Below are 26,093 nucleotides of genomic sequence, written 5' to 3'. Positions count from 1 at the left end.
GAGTGGGGAAGGGGCAGAGAGAGAGGGAGACACAGAATCCGAAGCAGGCTCCAGGCTCTGAGCTGTCAGCACACAGCCCGACGCGGGGCTTGAACTCAGGAATGGTGAGATCTTGACCTAGGCTTAACCGACTGAGCCACCCAGGTAGCCCCAATCTCTGTTCATTTTTAAAACCCTAGGACAATGTTAGAAGAGCCTACCTTCTTTTATTAAATATATAGAGAGATTTCTTCATGTTTAACTGATTGCTTTCCAGTGATTATACAGTCACATGGTTTAATAATTAAAATTGAAAATTTAAATAATTGACTAAAAAATGTGTAGTGATAATTCTTCCTGCCCGGCCTCCTGTCTGCTTAGTTCCTCAGCAGCCCCATTGTAAGGAACCACTATTTTAAAATTCTTGTGAATACCTCCAGAGTTTCTTTGTGCACATGTATGCAAATGCTAATATATATATATTTTTATTTTTACTTTTCCCTGCTTTTATACAAAAGGGGCACATGTTACACATTGGCCAACGCCCAGCTTTACCACTTAACAATGTATCTTTTCTCATCACACATAAATAGCTTCTTACTCCTCTTTGCAGCTACAGAGAACTCCCCCCCCCCCTTTGTGGATTGGTAGATTCACTGTCATTTCCTTAACCAGTCCCCTGCTGATGGACAGTTGGGTTCTTATCGCTATTAACAACAGCACCGTAAGGACAAATCTTACACATACATTTCATACACATGCAAGGATATCCACAGAATAAATTCCCGGAAGTGGAATCGCTGGGTCAGAGTAGAAGCCTCTGTAATTCTGATTGCCAAATTATTCTGATTGCCAAGTTATTCTTATCGCCAAGTATTCTCCTTTGGGAAGGGTTTGCACTCATACCAGCCATACATCTGAGGGCCCAATTGTCTGCATTCTTGGCAAAATAGCACTTTGCCTCCAATGTGATTACTGCCATTCTGATATGTGGAGGAAGGAAGTGCAGTATGTTTTAATTTGGATTTCTTTTGTGAGGGAGCTTTAGCATGTTTTCATAGGTAAGAGCCTTTCCTCTTGCATGATAACTGTTTACTGCCTTCCTTCATTTTGATTATTAGGCAGCTGGTCATAGGCTTAAGGCTTTCTAAAAAGTCTTTATGTATTAGGGAGATAGTCTGTCTTGGTTAACTGCACCTGCCTGGATAAGAGATGTGCCTCAGGATAAGAGATTCTAATAGGGGCTTCCCTATGGGTTTCTGGAGCCAATACGACGCACTTGAAATAAGAGTGATAGCCATTCAATAAAGTGTATACACTTCATCCCACATGTAGGATCAAGATTTCACAGCAAGCCAGTCTGTGTTTGTATCTTTTGTCACTTAGGTCCTTTATGTCTTACCTGTAATATAAGGCTTATTTATCAGTGTCGTCATTCTGGGTTGTCATGGGTAACACATGCAGGAATCTGATATTATAGATATAGAATCTGATATTATACACAGGGCCAGATAACTGAAAACACCCACAGCCCTCCTCAGGGTGAAGCCACTTACCTGCTACTAACAGTAAAGGTACAGCAGGAGAAGAAAGTGTGAACAATCATGGGGGACCCTGGAGACTTCCAGAAGAAAGCACAAAGCGTCATGGGGGACCCTGGAGACTTCCATGAGAAAGCGTGACAATCATGGGGGACCCTGGAGACTTCCAGAAGAAAGTGTGACAATCATAGGTGACCCTGGAGACTTCCAGAAGAAAGCATGAACAATCATGTGGGACCCTGGAGACTTCCAGAAAAAAGCACGAGCCATCATGGGCGACCCTGGAGACTTCCAGGTGCAGCTCCCAAGCTCTGTTCTCCCTTGCACAGGAGGGGCTCTGTTTTTGGATTGGGAACCACAAAAATATGTGCCAAGAATCTCGGTTTTACGGAAGCTGAAGCAGAAGTTTCAAAAGGTATTTTAATACCCTACTAGTGATGTGGCCAAGCCAAACTGCATAATTCATGAAATCAGTATAAACTATCAATCCATACATCTGTAACTGTGTAGACAAGCTGGTTCTGGATCTCTCCAGGGATCTGTGAGCTTTAAAAAGCACATTATAAACCACTAACTAGCTCATCTCAACATCCTTATCTTAGCCGTAGGTCAGTCCCAGACCTCCAGACATCCCTGGAGATAAACATAGAGTGATCCCAATCCAGCTGTAAGATAACCTGACCTTAGATAGGTACTCGGGAAGCATACAGAAACTATTACTTCCTTTCCCTTTCCCTGGAACAAATACGATTTTGCCTTCACCAAGACTCTTCTCTTCTATAGTTCAGGGGAGACCGTTACCAGTGTGACCAGCTTGGCCCCGCTGCAACCCAAGAAAGGCAAGAGGCGGAAGGAGAAGGCTGACGTTCCTCCTGCAGTCCCTGCCAAAGGTAGGAAGCTAGCTTACAATTACCCACGTGGGAGCCAGCTCGACTGATCCAGAGTGGGTCTGGGGTTAGAAGTGGGACCAGGACAGGGGGAGTAGACAGATGGAAGACATGACATCCAGTGATTACATAGCTTGGAGAACCCCACCTAGATTCTGATCATAACTGAGCCCCATTACTAGGTGGGGCTGGGGGTGGTGCACTGGCTCAGCATGCTTTAGTGGGGGGGGTGGGGAAGCCAACATGCAGAGACTGATTCCACAGTATATTCCATCCACGCTGAAATATATTTCAACTATTATTTCAACTATTAACATGCTCTGCACATAGTGAGGTGGGACAAGGGGTGTCAATATCTTGGTTCATTCAAGGGAAAGAAGCCTCTGATTTTTCTAAAGATGTAAACCAGGTATGTAGTTTATTTTGGATTGGCCCTGGGGATGAAATGAGGGTTGGTCTTTGATTCCAGTTATAATGTAGAGCAACGTGGGTGAGAAAGATGGGTGTTTCTGGAGGACAGAACTGCTCATATCTTAGGAGAACTAAGACCATCTACAGATAGTTCCTAAAATTACCATGGCCAATTTGGGAGACGTTCATGCCTCAAATAATTTGAAATGTAGTTGGAAGTACTAGGACCTCCCAGATAAACAATTTAAATAACAAGACAAGATACATTTTATCCCTCAGGTGGGGCTTCACAGGCTGTCACCTAGAGACCCTTGGGGTCATGTGGTGAATGCCACTGGTGCTCAGGCTGAACACACATTGGGTGGACAGAAAGGCTGGAAGGCCTGGGCGTTCTGGAAGGCATGACAAGTGCAGATCCAGGGAGCGAAGGGGGCAGAGAACCCTGCTGTAACATCTCATTCAATCAGAGTAGATAGTACCCTACCTTACCAAAGATAAAAGTGAGACTCAGAGAGCTAAGTGATGGAGTCTGGCTTGGAGGTGAGGTCTGTCTGAGTTTGAAGGTCAAGTTTAAGTTCCAAATCATTGAAATACTCATTATATGACATGGTGGGGAAGAGCCTTGGTTTTCTCCTCTGTTAAGTGGGGACAGTAAGACCCTCCCTGATGACCTCTCAGCGCTGCTGTGCGGGTCAAGGTCACTGCTTTCACTGTTAGTGTGTAGTTAGAACGAAGCCCCAGGGAAGTTCCCAGGCTCGGCCTTTACCAAACACACCTGGTTCTCACCTGCACACCTGACCTCTTTGTAGCTGGCAGGGTTTTATGCAGAGCTGTTTCGTTGACCTTGGAGATGGGAAAGGATGATGTGGCTAAAGACTAGGGGAGAATTGCTCTCCATCGAGGGGCACCCAGTGGTATCGAGGTCAGAAACGGGAGTTCTTCCATAGGGGCAGGAAGGGTTCCATGAGTCTCCACAGAGTATGTCTGTGTTGCTCATGATATGTGGACGTTAGAAGTCTGGGGAGAATTGGAAGCTAAACTCTTCATACGCTTCCACAGCCCCCATAGCTGCCACGTTCCATAAACCGAAGCTGCTGAAACCGCAGAGGAAAGTCACGCTGGTGAGTAACCCTATTCTGTTTGGTGTTGTCCCCTCAAGCCTTCAACACGCTGCAGAGCCCAAGTAGTAGCTTTACTGACTCCAATCACGCTGATAGTTCTCAGTGCTTTGATCCCCAAGCAACGACATTCTCTCTGCTTGGGTCAGCTTTTGAGACATCTTTTCCCCACATCTTGTTCCCAGAGTGGCTTTCTAAAAATCAAAATAGAACATATGTTTCATTATAAACGCTATTTTTCAAAAAGAAAGGAAGAAAAAAAAAAGGCCATACTCAGGAAGGTATAAAATGGAATATGGTCCTGCTTGTATACATTAACCTGATAACCACTCTGGAGAGACTGCTGAAGAACCTTCCAGAAAATATGTCATAGCTTTTTATTTTGAAATAACTTTAGGATCACAGAAGGGTTGGAAAAAAAAATGGAGAGTTCCCATCTGCCCTTTCCTAGCTTCTCCTAATGTTAGCATCTCACGTAGCCACGGTGTATTTGTCAAAAGTAAGATTATCGTCAGCACATTGCCATTAACCACACCCCAGACTCTGACCAGATTTCAGCAGTTTTTCCATTCATGTTCTTTTTCTGTTCCAGGACCCAGTCCAAGATATCACATTGCATTTTGTTGTCATGCGTCCTGAGTTTCTTCCAATCTGTGACATTCCCTGGTCATTCTTTTACTTTCATGGCCTTGACACTTTTGAAGAGTCGTAACCGGTTATTTCTTTTACAATGTCCCCCTGACTTGGCTTTCCCTGAGGTTTTCTGAGGAGTAGAGATGAGATGAGGTTCTGGATTATGGAGTAGAATGCAGAGGTGATATTTCCTTCTCAGTGCATCTGTTCAGGGATGCATGATGTCGATATGTCTTATGAAAGTGACATTAATTGTGATCGCTTGGTTAGGGTGGTTGCCAGGCTTCTCCGTCCAAAGTTACTGTTTTTTGCTTTCCATACTTTATTTGTTAGAAGCCAGTCACTCAGTCCGGGTCACATCCAAGGGAAGGAGAGAAGCTCACTGTCCTGAGAGAGGAGTATCAAATAATTTGTGCTGTTAACCACCACAGCCATTAATAAATATTTCAGGGGCGATAACGTCAAGTCTAAGCAAATATCCCGTTTCTCCTTGAACTTTTAGTCACAATGTTACCATTCATCAATGGATTTTGCTTGTAGCAGTTATTAGTGTGGTGTACTCATGGTGATTTTCTATTTTCCTTAATCCCTGTACATTTACTACTTGAAATTCTTCTGTAAAGAAGAGCTGGACACCTTCTCTTATTTATTTAACTCACTAATTTATATCAATATGTGTGCACGGACATGAACAACTTTAAGTTTCTAGTTATATTGTTATTTACTTTGTCTCCAGTATTTTTAGCAGTTGTATATTTGTGTGAGAGAGAAAGAGAGACAGAGAGAGATACAGAGACAGACAGGGAAAGACAGAGAGGGAGAGAAATTGGCAACCCTATTCTAACATGTGGCCAAGATAATCTTGAAGGAAAAGAAAAAAGTGGAGAATTTCGATACCAATTTTCAAGATTTATCTTAAAGGCCAATAATTAATAAACTATGGTATTAGCGCAAAGATAGATAAGTTGATCAAAGGAACAGAATAAAGAGCCCCCAACAGATCTAGGGATGTATTGTCACTTGATTTATGACAAAGGTGGCATTGCAGGGCAGTGGAGGGATTACTTTTCAATATAGGGTGATGGGTCTGTTGGATATCCATATGAAAAATGATCCATAACCCCTAACTAGACAAGGATCATGCACTGGTCTAATCCATGTCTAACCTGTCATGCATACATCTAACAAAGGTTCTTTTTTAGAATGTCTGAACACCTACCAATCAATAGGAAATAAAAGGACAAGACTACAAAAAAAAAATACGAAGTCTGAAACATGCATGTCACAAAAGGAGGTACACAAATAGTCAGTTCATGAAAAGTATCTAACCTCATTGGCATCATGGCAATGGAAATTAAAAAGCAGAAAGTTCACATCTATGAGGATGGCTAAAATGAAATACTTGTTTCTTTTTATTTTGCCTGTTTTTCTCTGACCCACTGGGAATTTAGGAACGTATGCAGTTTTATCTGTTTGTCAGATCCTTTTTTATTTTACTTTATGTTTCATATTTCAATAATCATTAATTGTCAGTTTCATTAAACTTCATCACTACGTTCTTTTTTAAAAAAATTATTTATTTAAATTCAAAGTGGGTTGGGGCACCTGGATGGCTCAGTCCCGGTTAAGCACCGACTTTGGCTCAGGTCATGATCTCGTGGTTCATGAGTTCGAGCCCCACTTTGGGCTCTGTGCTGACAGCTCAGAGCCTGGAGCTTGCTTTAGATTCTGTGTCTCCTTCTCTCTCTGTCCCTCTCCCACTTGCATTCCGTCTCTCTCTCTCTCAAAAGTAAATAAACACTAAAAAAAAATTTTAATTCAAGTTAGTTAGCATAGCGTGTAGTATTGGTTTCAGGAATAGAACCCAGTGATTCCTCATTCACATATAACACCCAGTGCTCATCCCAACAAATGCCCTCCTTAATGCCCATCACCCATTTAGCCTTTCTCCCCACTCCCCTCTCCTCCAGCAACTGTCAGTTTGTTCGCTGTATTTAAGAGTCTCTTATGGTTTGATCCCCTCTCTGTTTTTATCTTATTTTTCCTTCCCTTCCCGTGTTCATCTGTTTTGTTTCTTAAATTCTACGTATGAGTGAAATCATATGATATGTGTCTTTCTCTGACTCATTTATTTTGCTTAGCATAATATACTCTAGTTCCATCCACGTTGTTGCAAATGGAAAGATTTCATTCTTTTTTATCCCCGAATAATATTCCACTGTATATCTGTATCTATCTATATCTATATCTATATCTATATCTATATCTATATCATCTATCACATCTTCTTTACCATTCATCACTGTATTCTAAACAATTATTTGAACCAAACATGTACTAGTTTTGTTATTATTCTTTATTGAATGTAATGTCTTTCCCTCAAATATCTTCATTTGCCTTTACATTTGAGCAATTTTTCTGTGACTGGAATTCTAGTTTCATAAAATTTTCCACTCTGTTCTAGGAAATATGCTAAGCACTTTATGGGCACTTCTATTTACTTCCCATATTGCTCAATATAAATGCCAGATTCCTTACTGTGGCCTATAATGCCCTATACCATGCAAGCCATATATGTAATTTAATTTTTTTAGTAGCCACAGTAAAGAAGTAAAAAGAAACAAGTGAAACCAATTTTAATAATATGGTTTATTTGACCCAATATAGCAAATATAGTATCATTTAAACATGTAATATATACTAAAATTATTAATGAAATATTTTACATGCTTTTTATTCTACAAAGGCTTCAAAATACAATGTATATTTTATACCTACTACACATCTCATTTCAGAACCACATTTTAAGTGCCTGAAAGCCACATTTGACTAGTGGCTACCATATTGGAAAGCTCAGCTGAATATGATCTGGCCCCCATTACCTCTTTAACAACATTTTTGCCACTGACCCCCTTCCTTGTTCCTTTCTGGCCACACCGGCCTCCTTGCTAGTCCTTAAATATACCAAGAATGTTCTGGAAGGAACTTTGCACCAGTTGTTCACTCTGCCTGGAACGTTCTCCCCAGGATATAGTTGTGGCCTATCTATTCACCCCCTCAGCTCTCTACCCAGGTGTCACGTTGATGGAAGAATCTTCTTGAAATCCTATATAAAACACTGCTCACCTATGAGAGGCAGCCTGACATGTTTTATATTTATCTATTAGTTGCCTCTCCCTTCTACCAGAATGTACGGCCCATGAAGGCAGGGAGCTTGTCTGTTGTGGTCACTGCTGTATCCTCCATACCCAGAGCAGTGTCTAGCATGATAGAGATTTGTTAATGACTCTGCACACCAGCTCAGTGGAGTTGGTTCTGTCATTCTGCTTTTACAGATGGGCACAGTGAGATGCAAAGTCAGTAAGGCGCAAGATGGAACCCAGGGTCACGCAGACTTGAATCTGGTCCTTCTGAATGCAAAACATAAAGTTTTAGCCAGCTCATTTGGATTCTTGCCTCAGAGTGGAGCCTGGGTCTGGTGGCTTCTGACATATTCTTCTGGCCCAGCCTTGCCCCTGCCCTTGCTGCTTTGTGCCCAAGTTTCATGCTGTTCTACTGGAGAGGCTGGTTCACTGTTTTCCAGAGAAAGACTTCTTTTGCCTGCAGTGAACTGTGGGCCCTGATGGGCTTTTCATTCAGTGTGATTCCATCTGGTTCATATCATCAAAAATTCCTCACCGGCTCTCCTCTATTGCCTACTCCTGTCTTGTCTTCAAATGTAGCAGCAGAGTGCTTGCTGATTTAAATAGATCTCTGGTCATTCGGTGGGCTTTTGGAAACTCAGTTGAGCATAAAAGCTAAACCTATCAACTTCCCTCACTCCTCAGCTGTGCATATCACTGCACATGTGTGTACCTGTGTATCTTTTCCAGATCTTTTCTCTATGTTCTTATATTTATCAACAACCTCAAGAAAGGATATGCGTTGTAAATTTTCCACCTTACTTTCTCTCTGAGTTGTTCAGGAGCTATTGGTTCTAATCCAGAATCTTACCCCTGGTAATAACAGAAACAGCTATTTACTGACACTCTGTGGATATATCCTAGAGAGACAGCCAAAACAGTGCCTTTTCTTTTATTGATAGAGAGAGAGAGTAAGCAGAGGAGGGGCAGAAAGAGAGGGCGACAGAGGATCTGAGCTGTCAGCACAGAGCCCGATGCGGGGCTCGAACTCATGAACCATGAGATCATGACCTGAGCCAAAGTTGGATGCTCAACCGACCGAGCCACCCAGGTGCCCCCCAAAGAAGTGCTTTTTACATATTGCCATAGTTAACTCTCCTAATATTAGAAGTTCCCCACTCCCGATCCCCAGTTTTGCATGTGAGGACACACACTCTGTGCAAGAAAAGTGAGCTCCCACAACTCACAAGAGTATTGATCCTTCTCCTGTGAAGACAACCCCACTGCCCTAGAAGACGGCCCCTTTGCAGTGTTGTTGGTCTTATCTAGTTGGACAACTATCTCTAGTCCACAGCCTGGTGGGCGGGGGCACCTCTCATTTGTCCATTGAACAAAAATCAGCTGTGCACTTATGGGGTACAAAATGCTACAGTAAGCCCTTGGGGGCCACTTATAAACAGAGTGGAGTGAACAGTGCTTTCAAAAATAACTCTGGTCTTAGTCACAAGTTTTTGTTGTTGAGTTTTGTGTGTGTGTTTGTTCGAGCTGGTGTGCTCCCGATGCAGATTCAACATTGGACATTCTTAATCTTCACAGAAAGTTAATTGGGGCAGTTATATGATTTATATGCATCTAATTATATGCATCACAGGGACTCCTTGTTTTATGGAAGTGTCTCCAATAACATTTCTTAAGTACCAAATTGTCTGTTAATCGCTTACAAGATGAAAAGATTTAAAATTTTCTATGCCACATTTTCCAGAAACAAGCCAGTTTGGAAACCAGTTCCTACCTATGACAATATACAATAAAGAAAAGAGCTGACTTTGAATGAGACTCTGTCTGACCAGCAGTATAGAGTCAAAAATATCAGGCCTAGCGTCTGCAGGTTTTAGTTCATATTAAGATGTAGTTTCCCAGGAGGGCAGCATTGACCTTGGTCTCGATGGGTCGATATTTAGCTCTCCGATCAATAAGTCCTGATGGTAGCTAAAACTAAAGTCAATAGATACCTGTTGATTCACGTGGGCCTTGGTGGGTAGTTTAGAAAATAGCTTGGAGACATCTTTTCTTTCAGGCCTGGCACTAGTTTAGGTCTTCAGTTCTGTCACTGTTCCGTTTTGCTACCGTCACCACAAAACGGTGCTTCCTCGGGTGGTTATAGGCCACAGAGCACACGCAGCCCTCTCTCCAGAGTGATGGTAGCACGTGCTCACCCCAAGAAGTCAAGCTTCCTGCTGCCTCCGGCACCGCATTGACAAGAGGGAATATTTATTGAGTACCTACTATGTGCCAGTTCCTCTGCTGGGGGCTTAGATTCCATCTTACTCATCTTTTTTTTTTAATTAAGTTTATTTATTTTTGAGAGAGAGAGAGAGGGAAAACAAGTGGGGGAGGGGCAGAGAGAAAAGGGGACAGAGGATCTGAAGCGGGTTCTGCACTGACAGCACAGAGCCCTATGCGAGTCTCAAACTCACGAACCTCGAGATCATAACCTGAGCTGAAGTCGGACACTTAACTGACTAAGCCACCCAGGCGTCCCCCCCCCCCCCCCATATCACTCATCTTAATTATAAATCTTAACTACCAGCTCCTGGTAGGCCCTCTAGACTCTGGCAGGCAAAAATAACAGACGCGTTTCCTTGTGTTTTCACCCTCGAAGCATAAAAGCGGGAACCTTTTTGTATGTTTCCAAGGCGACATGGCATTTTGCGGGAAGTACGTATTCCAGAGACGGGGAGTGGTTGGGAGGTTTAAAAAATGATAGGATTCAGGAAGAAAAAAGAGAGGAGCAAAGCATGTTAGACATTTCGTAATCAAGCTGTGCAAACCGACCCTCCTCTTTTTTAACAACACAAGCACGACATAGTCTGCTTTCAGAGTTATCTAATCACCTAATGAGGCCACGCACCATCACGAAGCATCTCTCTGACAGACAATGTGATCGTTTTGTCTAATAACCTTAAACACTGACAGTGAGTCGTTGTTTCTACATCAGTGTTTTTTCTTCTTTTGGGGGGCAAGGGAGTACTTGGACAAAACGTAAAATGTGTAGTTTCCCCGCAGCAGGGCCCCCAGGACTTGTGGGGCTAATGCAGATACTTCCAGGAAAAGCTGTCATTGCTTCCTTGTTTCTGAAGAAACAGAGAAAGGCAGCAGTGCATTTGATTGATTTTTGTTGCATCAGGTCAGTTATTGATTTGGAGGCCAAGTGGAGGAAGAGGAAACAGTTTCTGTGATGTGGAGGTAAGACCTCAGTGCCTAAAGAAGGGCAACAGGAAATAACGAATTTGAGAGGAGGGTAGTCAGGCCCCCAAAACTAATGAAAAGAGAAAGAGAATACAGTTCTTTGGACTCAAAGACCTTTTTTGTTTTTGTTTTTTTTAAAAAAAAGTTTTATTTATTCATTTTGAGCGCAAGTTGGGGAGGGGCAGAGAGAGGGAGAGAGAATCCCACGCAGGCTCCGCACTGTCAGCGCAGAGCCCAATGCGGGGCTCGAACCCAGGAACCATGAGATCGTGACCTGAGCCAAAACCAAGAGGCAGACACTTAACCGACTGAGCCACCCAGGCACCCCTGGGCTCAATGAACTTTTATACACTCCTGCCTCTGAGTCAACACCCTCCTCACCCTTGAGCCTCTGTAATTAAGGCACTTGTATGTAGTACACAGTAGCCAGAAGGCTCAGGCCACCTCTCTTCTCTAAGGAAAAAATGATCTCTTGTGAGCAAAAGACCTAAGACACAGAAAAATCAGGAACATCATGGGCTTAATTACCACAGATTTCCCAGTGGGTCTCTTATATCCTGTCTGTCCCGCTCGGATCCATCCTTCACGTTGCTGCCTAGAGATTGTTCCCAAACACGACTCCAACCATGTCATTTCCCTGCTTAAAATACTCTCCTGGCTCCCCCTTGCTTCCAGGATGAAGCACGGCTTCCCATGAGCGACATGAGTACAGGCTGGGCTGGGCTGTCTCCCGCTGGCAGGGGGGCTCTGCCCTGCACCCACTGCCCCACCTCATCCTCCCGCAGAGCCGCCACTCACCTCTGAGATGTGGCTCCCCCACAACCTTCTTTTGGATTCCTCCTGCCGCTTGAGCCCTGCTTACCCACAAATCCAGTTCTCTGGGCATCAGTTATGCCTCTGCGAGTCAATGACCTCCCCATCGCCAACTCTCATGGCCCTTTTCAGTGAAATTGTTATTTCTGACCCCTCAAGGCATCCATGTCCTTGTTCCTGGAGGTAAACAAGGGTCATCTGCCACCACCCGCAGCTGACCGCTCTCCTTCCTGGCTCTTGCCCTTCCCCACACGGGTAGGCTGCTTCTCCTCCTCCACTGGTCCAGGATGCTGGCTGTCTCTGGGATGCTCTTCTTCTTGAACAGATTGCCTGGGAGAGTCAACACTGTCACAGGGGCAGCAGGCACCTGCGCAGCCCGTCTGTTCCCTTGCTTGCGTCTTCGAGTCAGTTCCAGATTGGTTCTGACTGTTTATGGTACGTACATTCCCCCTGGCGGCTCCACATGCACCGCCCGTTCATCACAGCACACAGGGGACTCATCACGTCCCCCCAGTCCTGCTCTACCTGGGATAGCCCTGCCTCAGGGAATGGCTGTCCCATCCAGAATGTAGGTGCCTTCTCCCTCACCCCTACGTACTGGTGCCTGAAGCCCGTCTGTTACTTTCCAGGATGCCTGGGCTCGTTCCTTTCCTCCCACTCACTGCCACAGCTGGCTTGCAGGCCCACCACCTCCCCATCCATCTGATTTTCAGCCTTTGGGGCTTCCATAACACCTTACCTGTATTTTAGCACTTCCCATACCACAGTGAAGTTATACTTACCTGCCTGATCTAACTTTTCCCTCCGCTAGGACCATGTGGTTCCCATTTTACAAAACGGCCTCTACGTTTCTTATACTACAAAGGCTATACATTGTAGACACCTTAGATAGTGCAGACGGTGGGGGCTGTTTTCTTTTCATTGTGCCAAAGTGCACGTAACATAAAATGTGCCACCTTAGCCATTTTTCAGCGGATAGTTCCGTAGTGTTAAGTACATTCTCATCACTGTGCAGTCTCCACAACTCTTTTCATCTTGCAAAACTCTTATATTCTTTAAACCACACTCCTCCCTCCCCTCGTCCATGAACTCCCCCCTTCTATTTTGTCTTTATACGTTTGATTACATGAGGGACCTCATGCAAGAGGCATTTATCTCTTTGTGACTGGCTTGTTTCACGTAGTATAACATTGTCAGGGATTGTCCATGTTGCAGCATGTGTCAGAATTTTTTTTTTAATTTTTTTAATGTTTATTTATTTCTGAGACAGAGAGAGACAGAGGATGAGTGGGGGAGGGGCAGAGAGAGAAGGGGACACAGAATCCAAAGCAGGCTCCAGGCTCTGAGCTGTCAGCACAGAGCCCGATGTGGGGCTCAAACCCATGAACCATGAGATCACGACCTGAGCCGAAGTTGGACGCTCAACCAACTGAGCCACCCAGGCGCCCCTCTTTTTTTTTTTTAAGGCTGAATAATATTTCCTTGGATGTATATACCACATTTTGCTTATTCATTCATCTGTCCGTGGACACTTGAGTGGCTTCCACATGTTACCTGTTGTGAATGATGCGGCTGTGAACATGTGAACATACAAATATCTTTTTGAGCTCCTGGTTCTAGTTCTTTTGGATATATATCTAGAACAGGAATTGCTGAGTCACATGGTAATTCTATTTTTAATGTTTTGAGGAATTGCCATAGGTTTTCCATAGCAGCTGTACCATTTTACATTCCCACCAACAGTGCACAAGGATACAAGGGTTCAGTTTCCCTACATCTTTGCCAACACTGTTATTTCCTGGGTCGTTTTGTTTTGTTTTGTTTTGTTGTTGTTGTTAGTAACCATCTTTTTTTTTAAATTTTTTTTTTTAATGTTTATTTATTTTTGAGAGAGACAGAGACAGAATACGAGTGGATTGGGACAGAGAGAGAGGGAGACACAGAATCTGAAACAGGCTCCAGGCCCTGAGCTGTCAGCACAGAGCCCAACACGGGGCTCGAACTCACAAGCTGCGAGATCATGACCTGAGCTGAAGTCGGACGCTCAACCGACTGAGCCACCCAGGCGCCCCATTAGTAACCATCTTAATGGGTGTGAGATGGTATCTCATGGTGGTTTTAATTTGCACTTCCCTAACAATCAGTGATGTTGGACATCTTTTTAGGTTCTTATTGGCCATTTGTATATCTTCTTTGGAGAAGTGTCTATTCAAGTCCTTTCCCCATTTTTTAAAATCAGGTTGTTTGTTCTGTTGTTGAGTTGTAGGAGCTCTTTATATATTCTGGATATTACCCTCTTATGAGATAAATAATTTGAAAATATTTTCACCCATCCTGTAGGTTGTTGCCTTTTCCCTCTGCTGATTGTGTCCTGCACAGAGGTGTTAAATGTTCTTTAGCACTAGTTTTAAAGTCATCAAGGACTTGTCCTCCCCATCGCTGTGTCCTCAGTAAAAGAGCTGGAACTTACAGAGTGTGTGTGGGGTGAATGAATGATTGAGGACAAAGATGTGTGATTGGACTGAGTCTGCACCGCTCAAAGTGCAGTCCATGGACCAGCAGCCTGGGCATCACCTAGGAGCTTGTTGGCAAATAGACCCCACCCTTGACCCTGGTGAATTAGAATTGGCAGTTCAACAAGATTCCAGATGAATCTGATGAACCTGTAAGTCTGAGTGTGGCTCTGAATGACGTATCAAACTCAGTAGACATCTCCGGTTGGGTCATTGCCAACAGGATAGAGTCCTTCACATCTGGAGGAGACTGTTTTTACATTTTAGTAAAGAATTCAGACCCCACGTGGGAGAATGGTGGATTTTCCTATTTATCAACAAAGAGAAAATTAAACATGAAAATCAGCTTCTAAAAGGTAGGGTGACTTTCCTTCATTCCTGAGGACCTTTCCTGGACGGTTTATCCCTGTGTCAGCTGGGGTTTGCTCTGTCCTGTGACATCCTAATGCCCCTCACAGGTAGAGTTCTGACATGTAGAGAGTATGTGATCAAGATAGGCTCACCTGTGATTCCCTCTAGTTTAAAGTCTACAGTAAACCAAAGGGGCGCCTGGGTGGCTCAGATGGTTGAGCATCTGACTTTGGCTCAGGTCGTGATCTCATGGTTCGTGAGTTTGAGCCCTGCCTTGGGCTCTGTGCTGACAGCTCAGAGCCAGGAGCCTGCTTCAGATTGTGTGTCTCCCTCTCTCTCTGCACCACTACCCCCACCTTGCTTGTGCTCTGTCACTCTCTCAAAAATAAATAAACATTAAAAAATGTTTTTAAAGTCTACTACCGTAAACCTGCTTCTTCTCATGGAAGCTGAAAGATCAGAGCACTCAGAATGAATAGGAACGACGTGGTTCATTCCATCATGGCTGAGAGGGAACCTGTCTTAGGAACCGACCTTCCATTGAGTGGTCAGCCCAGGACCCACATGCCTTGCCTTGTCCATTGTCTTCCCGGCCTCAGGAAAGGAGCCCCTTTTCCTGGCCTCATTTCACTATCAAGAATATACTGCCAAGACCAGAGTTTCTCTCTGATAAGCAGCAGAAAAGGGCTTTGAGGCACATTAGACACCAGTGATAGAATTCTGAGAGGATTTTAATAATAACCCAAATCCCAGCAAAATTATTTCCAGAGGACATGCATTTCAGGTTTCTTGAAGGATGTTTATAATAAGCCGGAGAATTTCTCTTGTTGTCGTTAATGTGCTAGAACCGGTTTCAGTTAAATTTTACATGAAAAGGATATATTAACCTGCATAAAATATGTTCATAATCTCAATTTAAAATTAAAAAGAAGAAAAAAACCCCGCCACCACATGTACAATATATTGCCCCAAGTAAAAGCCTTGGGAAAAAAACAAAAACTTTGCTTGTACCACACCAGTACCATTTTTACAGAGATAAAAATTCTATGCTCCCCTCGGTACACATGCACATCCCATTATTGTCACGGGGAGTTATGTATGTTGACTGCAGGCAAGAATCGATGCCGAGCTTCAGAAGGGATGAGAGTAGGGAAAACAGAAGTCGTTTGGTTTCATGGACTTCCTCCAGTCCGGAGAGAGCAAGCGACTGGGCCTTTCATCAGTGGGATGCCATCATCAGGGAAGGGAGATCCCCTCCCCCGCTTTCCCCCAAGTGGAGGTGGAATTGTATTAGTCTTGTGTTAGGGACTCCGGTCTCTGTCACGGACCTGTCATCTCCCGGCACACCACCAGGTCAGTGCCGAGGCCCTTTGCTGCCTGGTGCTGTCCACAGACAGGTACCAGGTTGGATGCTTCTCAGCTGTGTCAGAGGCCAATGGAGACTGATTGAGGCTCTGATTTTATTCACGATGGGCCAAGTGGAGCGCTTCCTCCCCAGGAGTCTTTTTTTTTTTAATTTTAAAAAAATTTTTTATTATTTATTTTTGAGAGGGAGAGAGACAGAACACGAGTGGGGAAGGGACAGAGAGAGAGAGGGAGACACAGAGTCCAGAGTTCTCTAAGCTGTCAGTACAGAGCCCGACACGGGGCTCGAACTCACCAACTGTGAGATCATGACCTGAGCCGAAGTCAGATGCTTAACCGACTGAGCCACCCAGGCGCCCCTCCCAGGAGCCTTTTAAGACTGGTAGCACCTTCAACACTCATTAGGAACCCCCTTTAGGGAGACAGTGGGAATCCCACTTCAGAAGGGCTGCAGAAGGAGTCCGCTTCATCCCCTTCTAGAAGGATAACGTGACTTTTTTGGGAATTGATCAGGGGTGTGTTTCCCCTTTTTACCGCATCCTTGGTTCATTCAGATCATTTTGTGGTCTTCCACTTACTCATTCCTTGAGCACTTATTGGATGCCAGCAGGCAGTGTGCAAGGTGCTGTGGGGACAGGAGCACGAGCCCTGGAATCTCCTGATGGGGGTGAACAGGTGGCAGAGAGGTAAGCTGGTCCAGAGGGTGGCCTAGGCTGGAGACAGGCCTGGAGGTCCTGCAGGTCCAGCCCCCTGAGTGACCCCACCCTGCTCCTGGGGGTCCTGGAGGGGCCTACTCTCGGGAGGCCCCTCCCTGTGTGTCTGCAGGGAATGTCTCTACAGAGTGGCGGCTGGTTTTCCAGCTCAGCTCAGCTGATTTGCTGCCTTTGTTGGGCACTTTGTTACAGGGATCATTGCACTGCTGGGAAATTTTTTTTTTTTTTTAACTTTTCCACTCTATTTTACTTTTATAATCTCATAGAACAATACCATTTGTGCTCACATTTGATTTTTTATATATAAAAAAAAGCCTATTTCATTTAAAACCTCAGTTTTGAGCATGGAACATTTCGGAATTGTTATTAAAAGACTTTTTCAGTCTCAAATAGAGAATACTAGAAATGGTAAAGAAAGAAAGAAAGAAAGAAAGAAAGAAAGAAAGAAAGAAAGAAAAGAAAAAATAGAAAAATCATCACCGTATCTGTGACATCAAGCTAGGTATTCAAAATATCCTGAAGAAAAATCTCGATGTGAAATTCTGAGCTCACGGCAAACCAGTGGCACGTTTAAGGGCTTTTATGCCCGCAGCCAGATTTAATGCTAATTTATTATTATAGCTTCCAAAAGCTGAATGTATAAATTCCAACAGGCACAGGTGATGTCCAAAAGGCAGTAGGACGACAGCCTCGTGAATTTATGATGAGAGCACGCCTGGAAAGGTGAAGCCTGCCGACTACGAGTTCAGTCACATGTGCCCATTGTCCACATCACGTACGAGTGCAGCCGATGAGCTGGCATATGCCTGCTGCTGGTCCAATGTTTGGCCTTCGTGCCCGGCTTGTGCCCTGCGTGCTGTGTCCGTGACGTAATGTTAGTGGTGATGGTGGCGATGACAGTGGTGGTAGTGATGTGATGCAGATGGTGACGGCGATGGTGAAGAAGGGGATCTTGAGGGTGAGGACCCACCTACTCACTTCCCTGGCCCTCCCCCGTGCAGGCAGCATCCCAGTGCTTGTCACTAAGAAACACTGGGACAACCCTGGCCTAAGCACGGCTGTTGTCTCCGCCTCCCAGATGAGGCAGGAGCTTCAGGGAGGTAAGTACCCGCACAGGCTTCCCCCACCAGGGAGCAGCAGAGTGGGGTCTGATCCGGCACTTGGCCTTGGGTCCCTGTTCTTCCCCACCAGGCTCTGGGCTCTGCTGTCTGTCATCGAAAGCTCTCCGTATAGTCCTAGTTCACCAGGCCTGGGAGTGTTTTCTGTCTCGACCTCGCTGGATGGGTTTTTATATGATGAAAGTTGCAGATGGTGATTCCAAGTGGGGTGCAGGAGTGGAGCTGGCGGTTCAGAATATCCATTTGTTAAAATAGAAAGTGAAATTCCTTCCATAAGCTCTTCTTTCTCTGCAGTTACCGCTGCTGGGAATTTAACTTCTATTTTTTCTTTTCTTAATACATCTTTTTTAGACTTCTTTTAAAATTTTTTTTATTTTTTAAATGTTTGTTTATTTTTTAGAGCGAGAGAGAGAGAGACAGAGCGTGACTGGGGGAGGGGCAGAGAAAGAGAGGGAGACACAGAATCTGAAGCAGGCTCCAGGCTCTGACCTGTCAGCACAGAGCTCGAACACACGGGGCTTGAACTTGGGAACGGCCAGGGCATGACCTGAGCCGAAGTCTGACGCTTAACCAACCAAGCCACCCAGGTGCCCCAATACATCTTTTTTTTTTTTTTAATGCTTATTTATTTTTGAGGGGGGGGAGGGGCAGAGAGAGAGAGGGAGACAGAGGATCCAAAGCAGGCTTTGCACTGACAGCACAGAGCCCGATGCAGGGCTCAAACCCACCAGCTATGAGACCATGGCCTAGCCGAAGTTTGACACTTAACCGACTGAGCCACTGACGCGCCCCTAGCTTCTATTCTTTAAACAGTTTTCTGTGTATATGCAAACTTACATCTACATCTCTCTATGTATTCCTGAAGTGTATCCACAGTCAGCCCACAGTCAGTGTAGGTCACAGCTATGGATTATGACGAATACACTTCTGTCTGCCAAGTTCTCTAAAAATGAGAATGATCTTTTTTTAAAATTTTTTTAATGTTTATTTGTTTTTGAGAGAGACAGAGACAGAATGCAAGTGGGTTAGGGGCAGAGAGAGAGGGAGACACAGAATCAGAAGCAGGCTCCAGACTCCGAGCTGTCAGCACAGAGCCTGACGCGGGGCTTGAACTCACAAGCTGTGAGATCATGACCTGAGCCGAAGTCGGACGCTCAACCGACTGAGCCACCCAGGCGCCCCAAAATGAGAATGATCTTAAACAAAATGTTCACACATTGAATTGTTTTCTCATTAACAATACATCAGGCTTATATTTCTACATCAGTACATGGAGATCTATCCCATTCTTTTTTTTTTTTAATTTTTTTTTTCAATGTTTATTTATTTTTGGGACAGAGAGAGACAGAGCATGAACGGGGGAGGGGCAGAGAGAGAGGGAGACACAGAATCGGAAACAGGCTCCAGGCTCTGAGCCATCAGCCCAGAGCCCGACGCGGGGCTCGAACTCACGGACCGCGAGATCGTGACCTGGCTGAAGTCGGACGCTTAACCGACTGCGCCACCCAGGTGCCCCTATCCCATTCTTTTAATAACTCAAAGTGTCACAGTATCATAGTTTATCTATTATCTATCATCTTTCTTTCTTTCTTTCTTTCTTTCTTTCTTTCTTTCTTTCTTTCATCTATCAATCTATCTGACATTATCATATGCCTATAGTTTAACCTATGAAGTTTAAAGCCATATGCAGATTTATATGATTCCAAGCAATAGGACCCAGGTATCCTACTTCTTGGTAGAGTGTCTGCATAGAACCCAGGATAGGCTGAAAGAGAAGAAAGTCCCATGATTCAGCTCATGATTTCCCAAGAGCGTCCCCTCCCTGCATTTCTGAGGCCAAGGATATTCAAAGGAAGATTTTCAGTGCAGCGTCAGACTGGTTTTCTTTCACTGTGTCTTAAACTCATTCAATCATTCATTTAAAAATGTGCATTGAGTATCTCCTGTGTGCCAGATAGCACCTGAGTCAGGTGTCTCCCTAGAAGCTACAGCCAGTGACGTGCTCCAGCCCACTCATACCCACGAGAGAGAACAAATGTCTTTGGCATCGTGAAATTTACACGTTGTAAATCAGCAAAGGCTATAAACCAGAACGCTTTTCTTGGACAGCCAGTGGCTCGCAATTTCCCAGCACACTACTGGATGCAGCAGCAAATGTCTGACAAAGCCACTGCCTTTGCAGAGCTGAGCGGTGTGGCTAGAGGCTGGCTCTGGCACCAGCCCCACCATTGACTAGCTGTTGACCTCAAGCTTGCCGTTTCTGTGCCTTTGTTTCTACATGTATAAAATGAGGCTGATGATAAGAGTACTTTCTGCCTAGAACTGTTGGTACACTAAGTACTAGGTGCTATGGTTCATTCTAGTGGGAAAAGGCAGAAGATAACCAAATGAACGTATTTTATAAGGCCAAGAGGTGATATGTGCTCTGCAGAGCAATAGAGCAGATAGGAGCCAGGGAGAGACTGTTTGACGGGGAGGGCGCCCCCTTGGAGCAAAGGCCTCTCTCCCTCTCTCCCTGCCCCTCTCCTGCTCATGCTCTCTGTCTCTCTCAAAATAAATGAACTTTATTTTAAAAAGTTAGGGGCGCCTGGGTGGCGCAGTCGGTTAAGTGTCCGACTTCAGCCAGGTCACGATCTCGCGGTCCGTGAGTTCGAGCCCCGCGTCGGGCTCTGTGCTGACTGCTCAGAGCCTGGAGCCTGTTTCCGATTCTGTGTCTCCCTCTCTCTCTGCCCCTCCCCCGTTCGTGCTCTGTCTCTCTCTGTCCCAAAAATAAATAAACGTTGAAAAAATAAATAAATAAAAAATAAAAAGTTAAAAAAAAAAAGGAAAGGTTAACTTTACCACTATGAAAAACATGTATCACTAGATTTATTTGACACTGGCCTGAGGCCCAGTGGCATCCATCAGAATCTGGTGTGTGATGTTTTCCAAATGATCTCTGAGCGTCGTCTTCTCTCTGCCTCTAAGTATTTCAAAGGGACAGGTTGTCAAAACAACACTTGTCTGTACTCTATAATAAAAATCATAGTAATAATAATTGAACACCTGTGTAGCATTTACTGTTTACCTACAAGGTAATTTTCTAAGTACATTACATGTATTAATGCATTTAATCCTCGCAATAGCCCTGTAGGATAGATACCATTATGAGTCTCACTTTACAGATAAGGAAATGGAGGCACAAAGAAGGTAAGAAACTTGTCTGAGGTCACACAGTAAATGGCAGTCTTCCTGTCTCTGAGAATCCATGCTCTTAAGTACCACCAGACAGACCCTTGAACAGTCTGATGAGTCAGAGTGTTAGAGATCGCAGTTGAGGGGCACCTGACTGGCTCAGTCGGTTAAGCATCTGACTTCAGCTCAGGTCGTGATCTTGTGGTATGTGAGTTTGAGCCCCACATCGAGCTCTGCTGACAGCTCGGAGCCTGGAGCTGGCTTCGGATTCTGTGTCTCCCTCTCTCTCTGTCCATTCCCCGCTCACGCTCTCTCTCTCAAAATGAGAAATAAACATTAAAAAAAAAAAAAAGATTGCAGCTGATTAGAAGATTGAGTGTTCAAAATGGAAGATTCTCAGAGCCGACTCCTATGGAAGGAGATTACCAAGCCCTCTCTTTTTCTAAACATAAGTATTCTTTTGAATAATATTGCCAGGAAAAGTACTTTTGGAAGGAAGCTGGGAAAACATAGATCTTTGGTCCATGGGGAAGAGAACATGAGTGACTATATTAGATCATGGGGCTCTCACTGCCATCACTGTGCCACTATGAAAAGTTTCATGTGTCAGGACCCTCCCCAAGAGATTTATCTATAATCACATTTTAGCTTCCAAACATACATTGGTGAAATCTAGAGACCTCCATCTGTCTGATGACTTATAAAGCCTCTGGCTTTTCTGTGCCTGGCTTTAGCAGGTCCTATGGCTGGTCACCTCTGTGTGTCCTCAGAGCAATTAGCCAGGGGCATGTGACTTTCCATCATGTCAATTTCATTCTGGGAATGTGCTTTGCTAAACATCCTTTGAATTCTCCAGAGTCGAGAGCGTGATGCAAATTTGCTCTGCTCAAGAGTTCCAAGTGACCTCATCCAACCCACGGTGCCAAAAACCTGGATACAACTTTGAAATCTTAATCTCCATCCAAAACTTCTCTCCTGAGTTCCAGATCCTTTCCAAACCTTCCAAAGCTGTAGAGAACACTGGCTCGTTGGCCATCAGTTGACTGAATAATCACGTGAAAGCCAGGAAGCGGGTAGGAATTTGGGCAGATATAATCCCAAGGCTTATAGATGTCTGAAGCAACAGAGGAAGTGGGCATGTGGTGCCTCATAGCATGCCTGTGTCCTCCTGTGTGGTGACCAAGGTCCCGGTGTCTAGCCCCTGGCTCAGATTGCCAAGAGGAGCCTATGTCCGCAGTCATAGCTGCATGCTGGCTTTGGGGAGTGCAACTGAATTCCAGCCCTCACCTCTGGGTGGGGATTCTGGTATCAGTTATGCTGTTGAAGCCAGAGGTCCCAGTGGACCACCTGTCTCAGCTCTAAGGAGATCGTGACTAGCCCTGGCATGCAGCTCCTTCTCTAGCTCTAGCCTATCACTGCTTAGCTTCCTATTTCTACCTGTCCAATGGATATCTCTAACCAAGAGTCTGTTGCCACCTCACGCACAGCCCATCTAAAGCAGGCTGGGCCAGTCGGTAGACCTGTGGAACTCAAAATTAAGTCAAGTTCATTTCCAAGCCATGTCGATTCCAACAGGAACAGTAAAGGTGACACCATAGTTTTCTTTCCTGAGTTTGGACCTATGGGTGCCCATCGAGGGCCCTCCATCAAACAGAGCTTTGCTGATCACACAGCCTCCACCTCCTCGGTGGCCATAGTCCTATGTGCGTGGGCGTGGGGAGGGGAGAATTTGTTTTACTAGGTACTCCTCTGTTGAATAAAAAATGAGCACTTATCTTGAAGGGGGGAGAGGAAGTCTGCCCTCGATAATATGTAATTCTCTCTTGGGTAAATAGATTCCTGATAGTGCAGCCCGTAGAAATGCAATCACATTTTTTAACTCTAAGGTGACGTTAGCATAAACATCCCCATGTCCTAGTTATTGATCTTTTGCTCAGATAATGGTATTACCCAATTGAACTTCTGACACTGGAGAACTTGCAGCGGCTACAATTGTATTTTTCTTTTATTCCTGCAATTTAATTCAACGTGCACTTCCAACCGTGATGTCTATGAAAAAATGGTGTTTTGCAGGAAGGAGTTGGCGTAGAATGTTAAATCAATCTCTGTCTCTCTCTCTCCTTTTTCTTCTCTGCCCCTCTCTCTCTCTCTCTCCTCTCTCCTGGTAGGAATGTTAACTTTTAGCTTGAATCCTGGAAACACACCTACCAAATGAAATACTCAGAAACTTCCAAATTAAGAGCTTAAAGCGTGGTGTGTCCCCAAGAGGTGCACAACTTCTGAATTCTTGGGGGTTGACTTTTCTAGTGTTAGCCGTATCAAGTAAGTCCTTCCCCATAGGCCCACTTTCCATAACCGATACTCTAAAAAAGAAGAGCTTAAGTTAGAAGTGAGAGGTCTCCACCTGGGGGTTCTCGTCTGCTGTTGAGTGCCTCACCACTGACAGAACAGAAAAGATGGGCTGTGGAAGACATGGCATTTCACTGCAAACTGATTTTGTTACAGTTGGAGTCCAGAAGGTTCTGTCACTGCATGAGAAGACGGGTCTGTGTGATAATGCTTTCTGAATTCTTCTGAGGTTTTACTATGTGGGAATTTAATCTGGCTCAGTGGCTGTCAGGGAGCACTTGAGTTCAACTCTAGGATCTGGGAGGTCCTTAAGGACAGCGGGAAGGTCACACAGCTGACATTTAAACTAAGGTCCAAGTTACCCCTGTACCCATGGTCTGCATTCAGCCATGAGTTGATGGCCGCAGGGCCACTCTCCTTGCCTCCTCTCCAGGACTATTTCCACCCACTGAAAGTTAGAAGAATTTTTAAAAATTCCATTCTAGCCTTTCTTTAATGCATCAACACGTGTCTGTATCTGAAACTCCATCCCCTTTTGCTCACCAAATCCCCTTCCAGACTAAGGAATGGATTCTTCCTGGCTGGGAAGAAATGTATCAAAAGTGAGATTACAGGGCTGTAAAACAAAGAGGTTTAGAACAGACAAGATCCCAAGCATTGAACATAAATACCAGGCCCTTATTGGAGAAACAGAGAAACTGACCAGGGGTCTCTGCAGGCTGAGAGGGAAAAGAAGATACAACCAAACAGATGCATTTGCCTCTCACATGTTTGGAAAGTTCTAGGGCCTTTTCCTCTTCTTCTTCTTTTTTTTTTTTTTTTTACTTAAAAAATTACTTTTAATGTTTTCATTTATTTTTGAGAGAGAGGGACAGACAGAGTGCAAGCTGGGGAGGGGCAGAGAGAGAGGGGGACACAGAATCTGAAGCAGGTTTCAGGCTTTGAGCTGTCAGCACAGAGTCCTATAAGGGCCTCAGACTCGTGAACCATGAGATCATGACCTGAGCCAAAGTCGGACGCCCAACTGACTGAGCCACCCAGGTGCCCCTGTAGGGCCTTTTCTAAGGGACGCTGTCAGAACTTCCCAGCAGTTGGTCTGCTTCCCATCCCCCCTGTTTCCTCCTGCTCCTGCTTTTCAGCGAACACGGCGACATCAGACCTAGGTGTCTGAGGCCTGGAAATCCTGCTTCCAGGAGTTTCCTTTGTGTCTGAGTACAGCCTAAAGCATTTGCGAGAGTGTTTGTGAACCACTAGTTCAAGATCGTTGAAGCTTGTGCTAGAGTGCCCATGCCCTTCTGTACTTCCTTCACCCCCAAGATCAGGAATGGGGTCTTGAAGAGGGTCATGTTGAGGGCCAGCAGCTCACAGGGAACAGAGGTGCTTCTCGATTCATCTTCAGAGACTCACTTGATGTGCTCCAGTTTTCCAACTGCCGTAGATGTTGGGAGTGAATCTTCAGCCTATACCCAGGCCACATTCAAATTGTTAAGATCACAGACATCACCGGAAATACACGTGGGGCCCTGCTGTGGGGTCCTACCCTTGGCTCTGCCCCATTGCATCATCTGCTTTAGCCTTTACATTCTGCTCCTGGCCCCTGGTTTTACCACCAGTTCTACAGTTTTACCAGTAACTAATTATTCCAATAATTTTCTCTAAGCTACTTCTCAATGCACCTAAACCTTCCACTAAAGCATCAGTGCAAAAAAAAAAGGTAGCTTGATAAGAACTGGTGAGGAGTCTACATTTACTCCCTTTCATTGGCCATTAGGAATTTATTTCCAGTTAAACAAGCTGGGAAATGTAATTAAGCACATGGTTGATGGTGACAGCCAACTGTGCGTGCCAGAGAAACAATAGGTTCTTTAAAGGTGCCAAGGACCGATATTATGCATCTTCTGTTGGAAACTGTATACACTTCACAATTCGGAGGCTCCTGTGTGCTGCCTCGTATCTTCAATCAAATTATTATATCCCAGAAATATGCATAAGGGAAATGATTCTACACATTTTATGGTGGGTTGTTGCTTGTAGCAGTAATTGAAGTACCTTTCCACTTATGAAAGTACTAATTTTATTTGTTTTTATTGCTTTTCTAGATGCAATTATTTATTTAGTGTGCTTTGGCTTTATTGAATTATGTTTACTATAGGAACATCATAAAAATGTATGAAAACAACACATCAGCCCAGCCAGCCTGGTGACCTGTATTGAGAAAGCTAGTGTTATTTTTCATATCCAAACGTAATGGAATAACTTAAGAATAAACAGATAATCTACACTAGAAAACAATGCAATTTCAAGGTAATGTAATAAAACACCTGGACAATATGATTTCATAAATCCTGGTTCTAAAATTTACATGAGTTGGGTTTTGCGTGCTTATTTGAGGACACATGGCATTTCTAAATGGAATCGTTATAATGTGAAATGTAATTAAACTGTAAGGCAAGATGTAAACGGGATTTTTGTTGGCTTGTAATATATGGACAACTAAGAAGCAATGTGAAGACTTTTGATGTCAAAAGACAGGCAGGAGGCTCTCATCCCTATAAATGTCCTTAACTTTGAAATGGAAAAATGACCAGTTTGTGAAGGTTGCTGGTTAGTTGCCCCTGATGAGTAGGTACTGGCTGTAGTTTAGATACTCTTGCTCCCTATCTCTATGATGACGCTTCATTTCGAAAGAAAAGAGGCTTTTTGCTTTAGGCATTCTTTTTAAGAAACTTAAATTGAATGCGAATGGTTTATTTGTCC

General features: G+C 44.4%; 1 protein-coding gene across 1 annotated transcript in view; it reads left to right on the top strand.

The window, feature by feature from the left end:
• VSTM4 (V-set and transmembrane domain containing 4) overlaps positions 1–26,093 on the top strand; it is a 98,495-nt gene that overhangs the window by 61,466 nt on the left and 10,936 nt on the right. Inside the window, exons 6-7 of the mRNA XM_047072627.1 lie at positions 2,304–2,410; positions 3,878–3,939. Of these exons, the coding sequence (XP_046928583.1) occupies positions 2,304–2,410; positions 3,878–3,939 (169 nt within the window). The remainder of the gene's footprint in view (positions 1–2,303; positions 2,411–3,877; positions 3,940–26,093) is intronic.

Source organism: Lynx rufus, unplaced genomic scaffold, assembly GCF_022079265.1.
Source record: "Lynx rufus isolate CCGP_SWC_20201006 ecotype Redwood Valley unplaced genomic scaffold, mLynRuf1.p SCAF_11, whole genome shotgun sequence".
Lineage (NCBI taxonomy): Eukaryota > Metazoa > Chordata > Mammalia > Carnivora > Felidae > Lynx > Lynx rufus.
The sequence above is the reverse complement of the archived record's forward strand: the minus strand, read 5'-3'. Positions and strand labels throughout refer to the sequence as shown.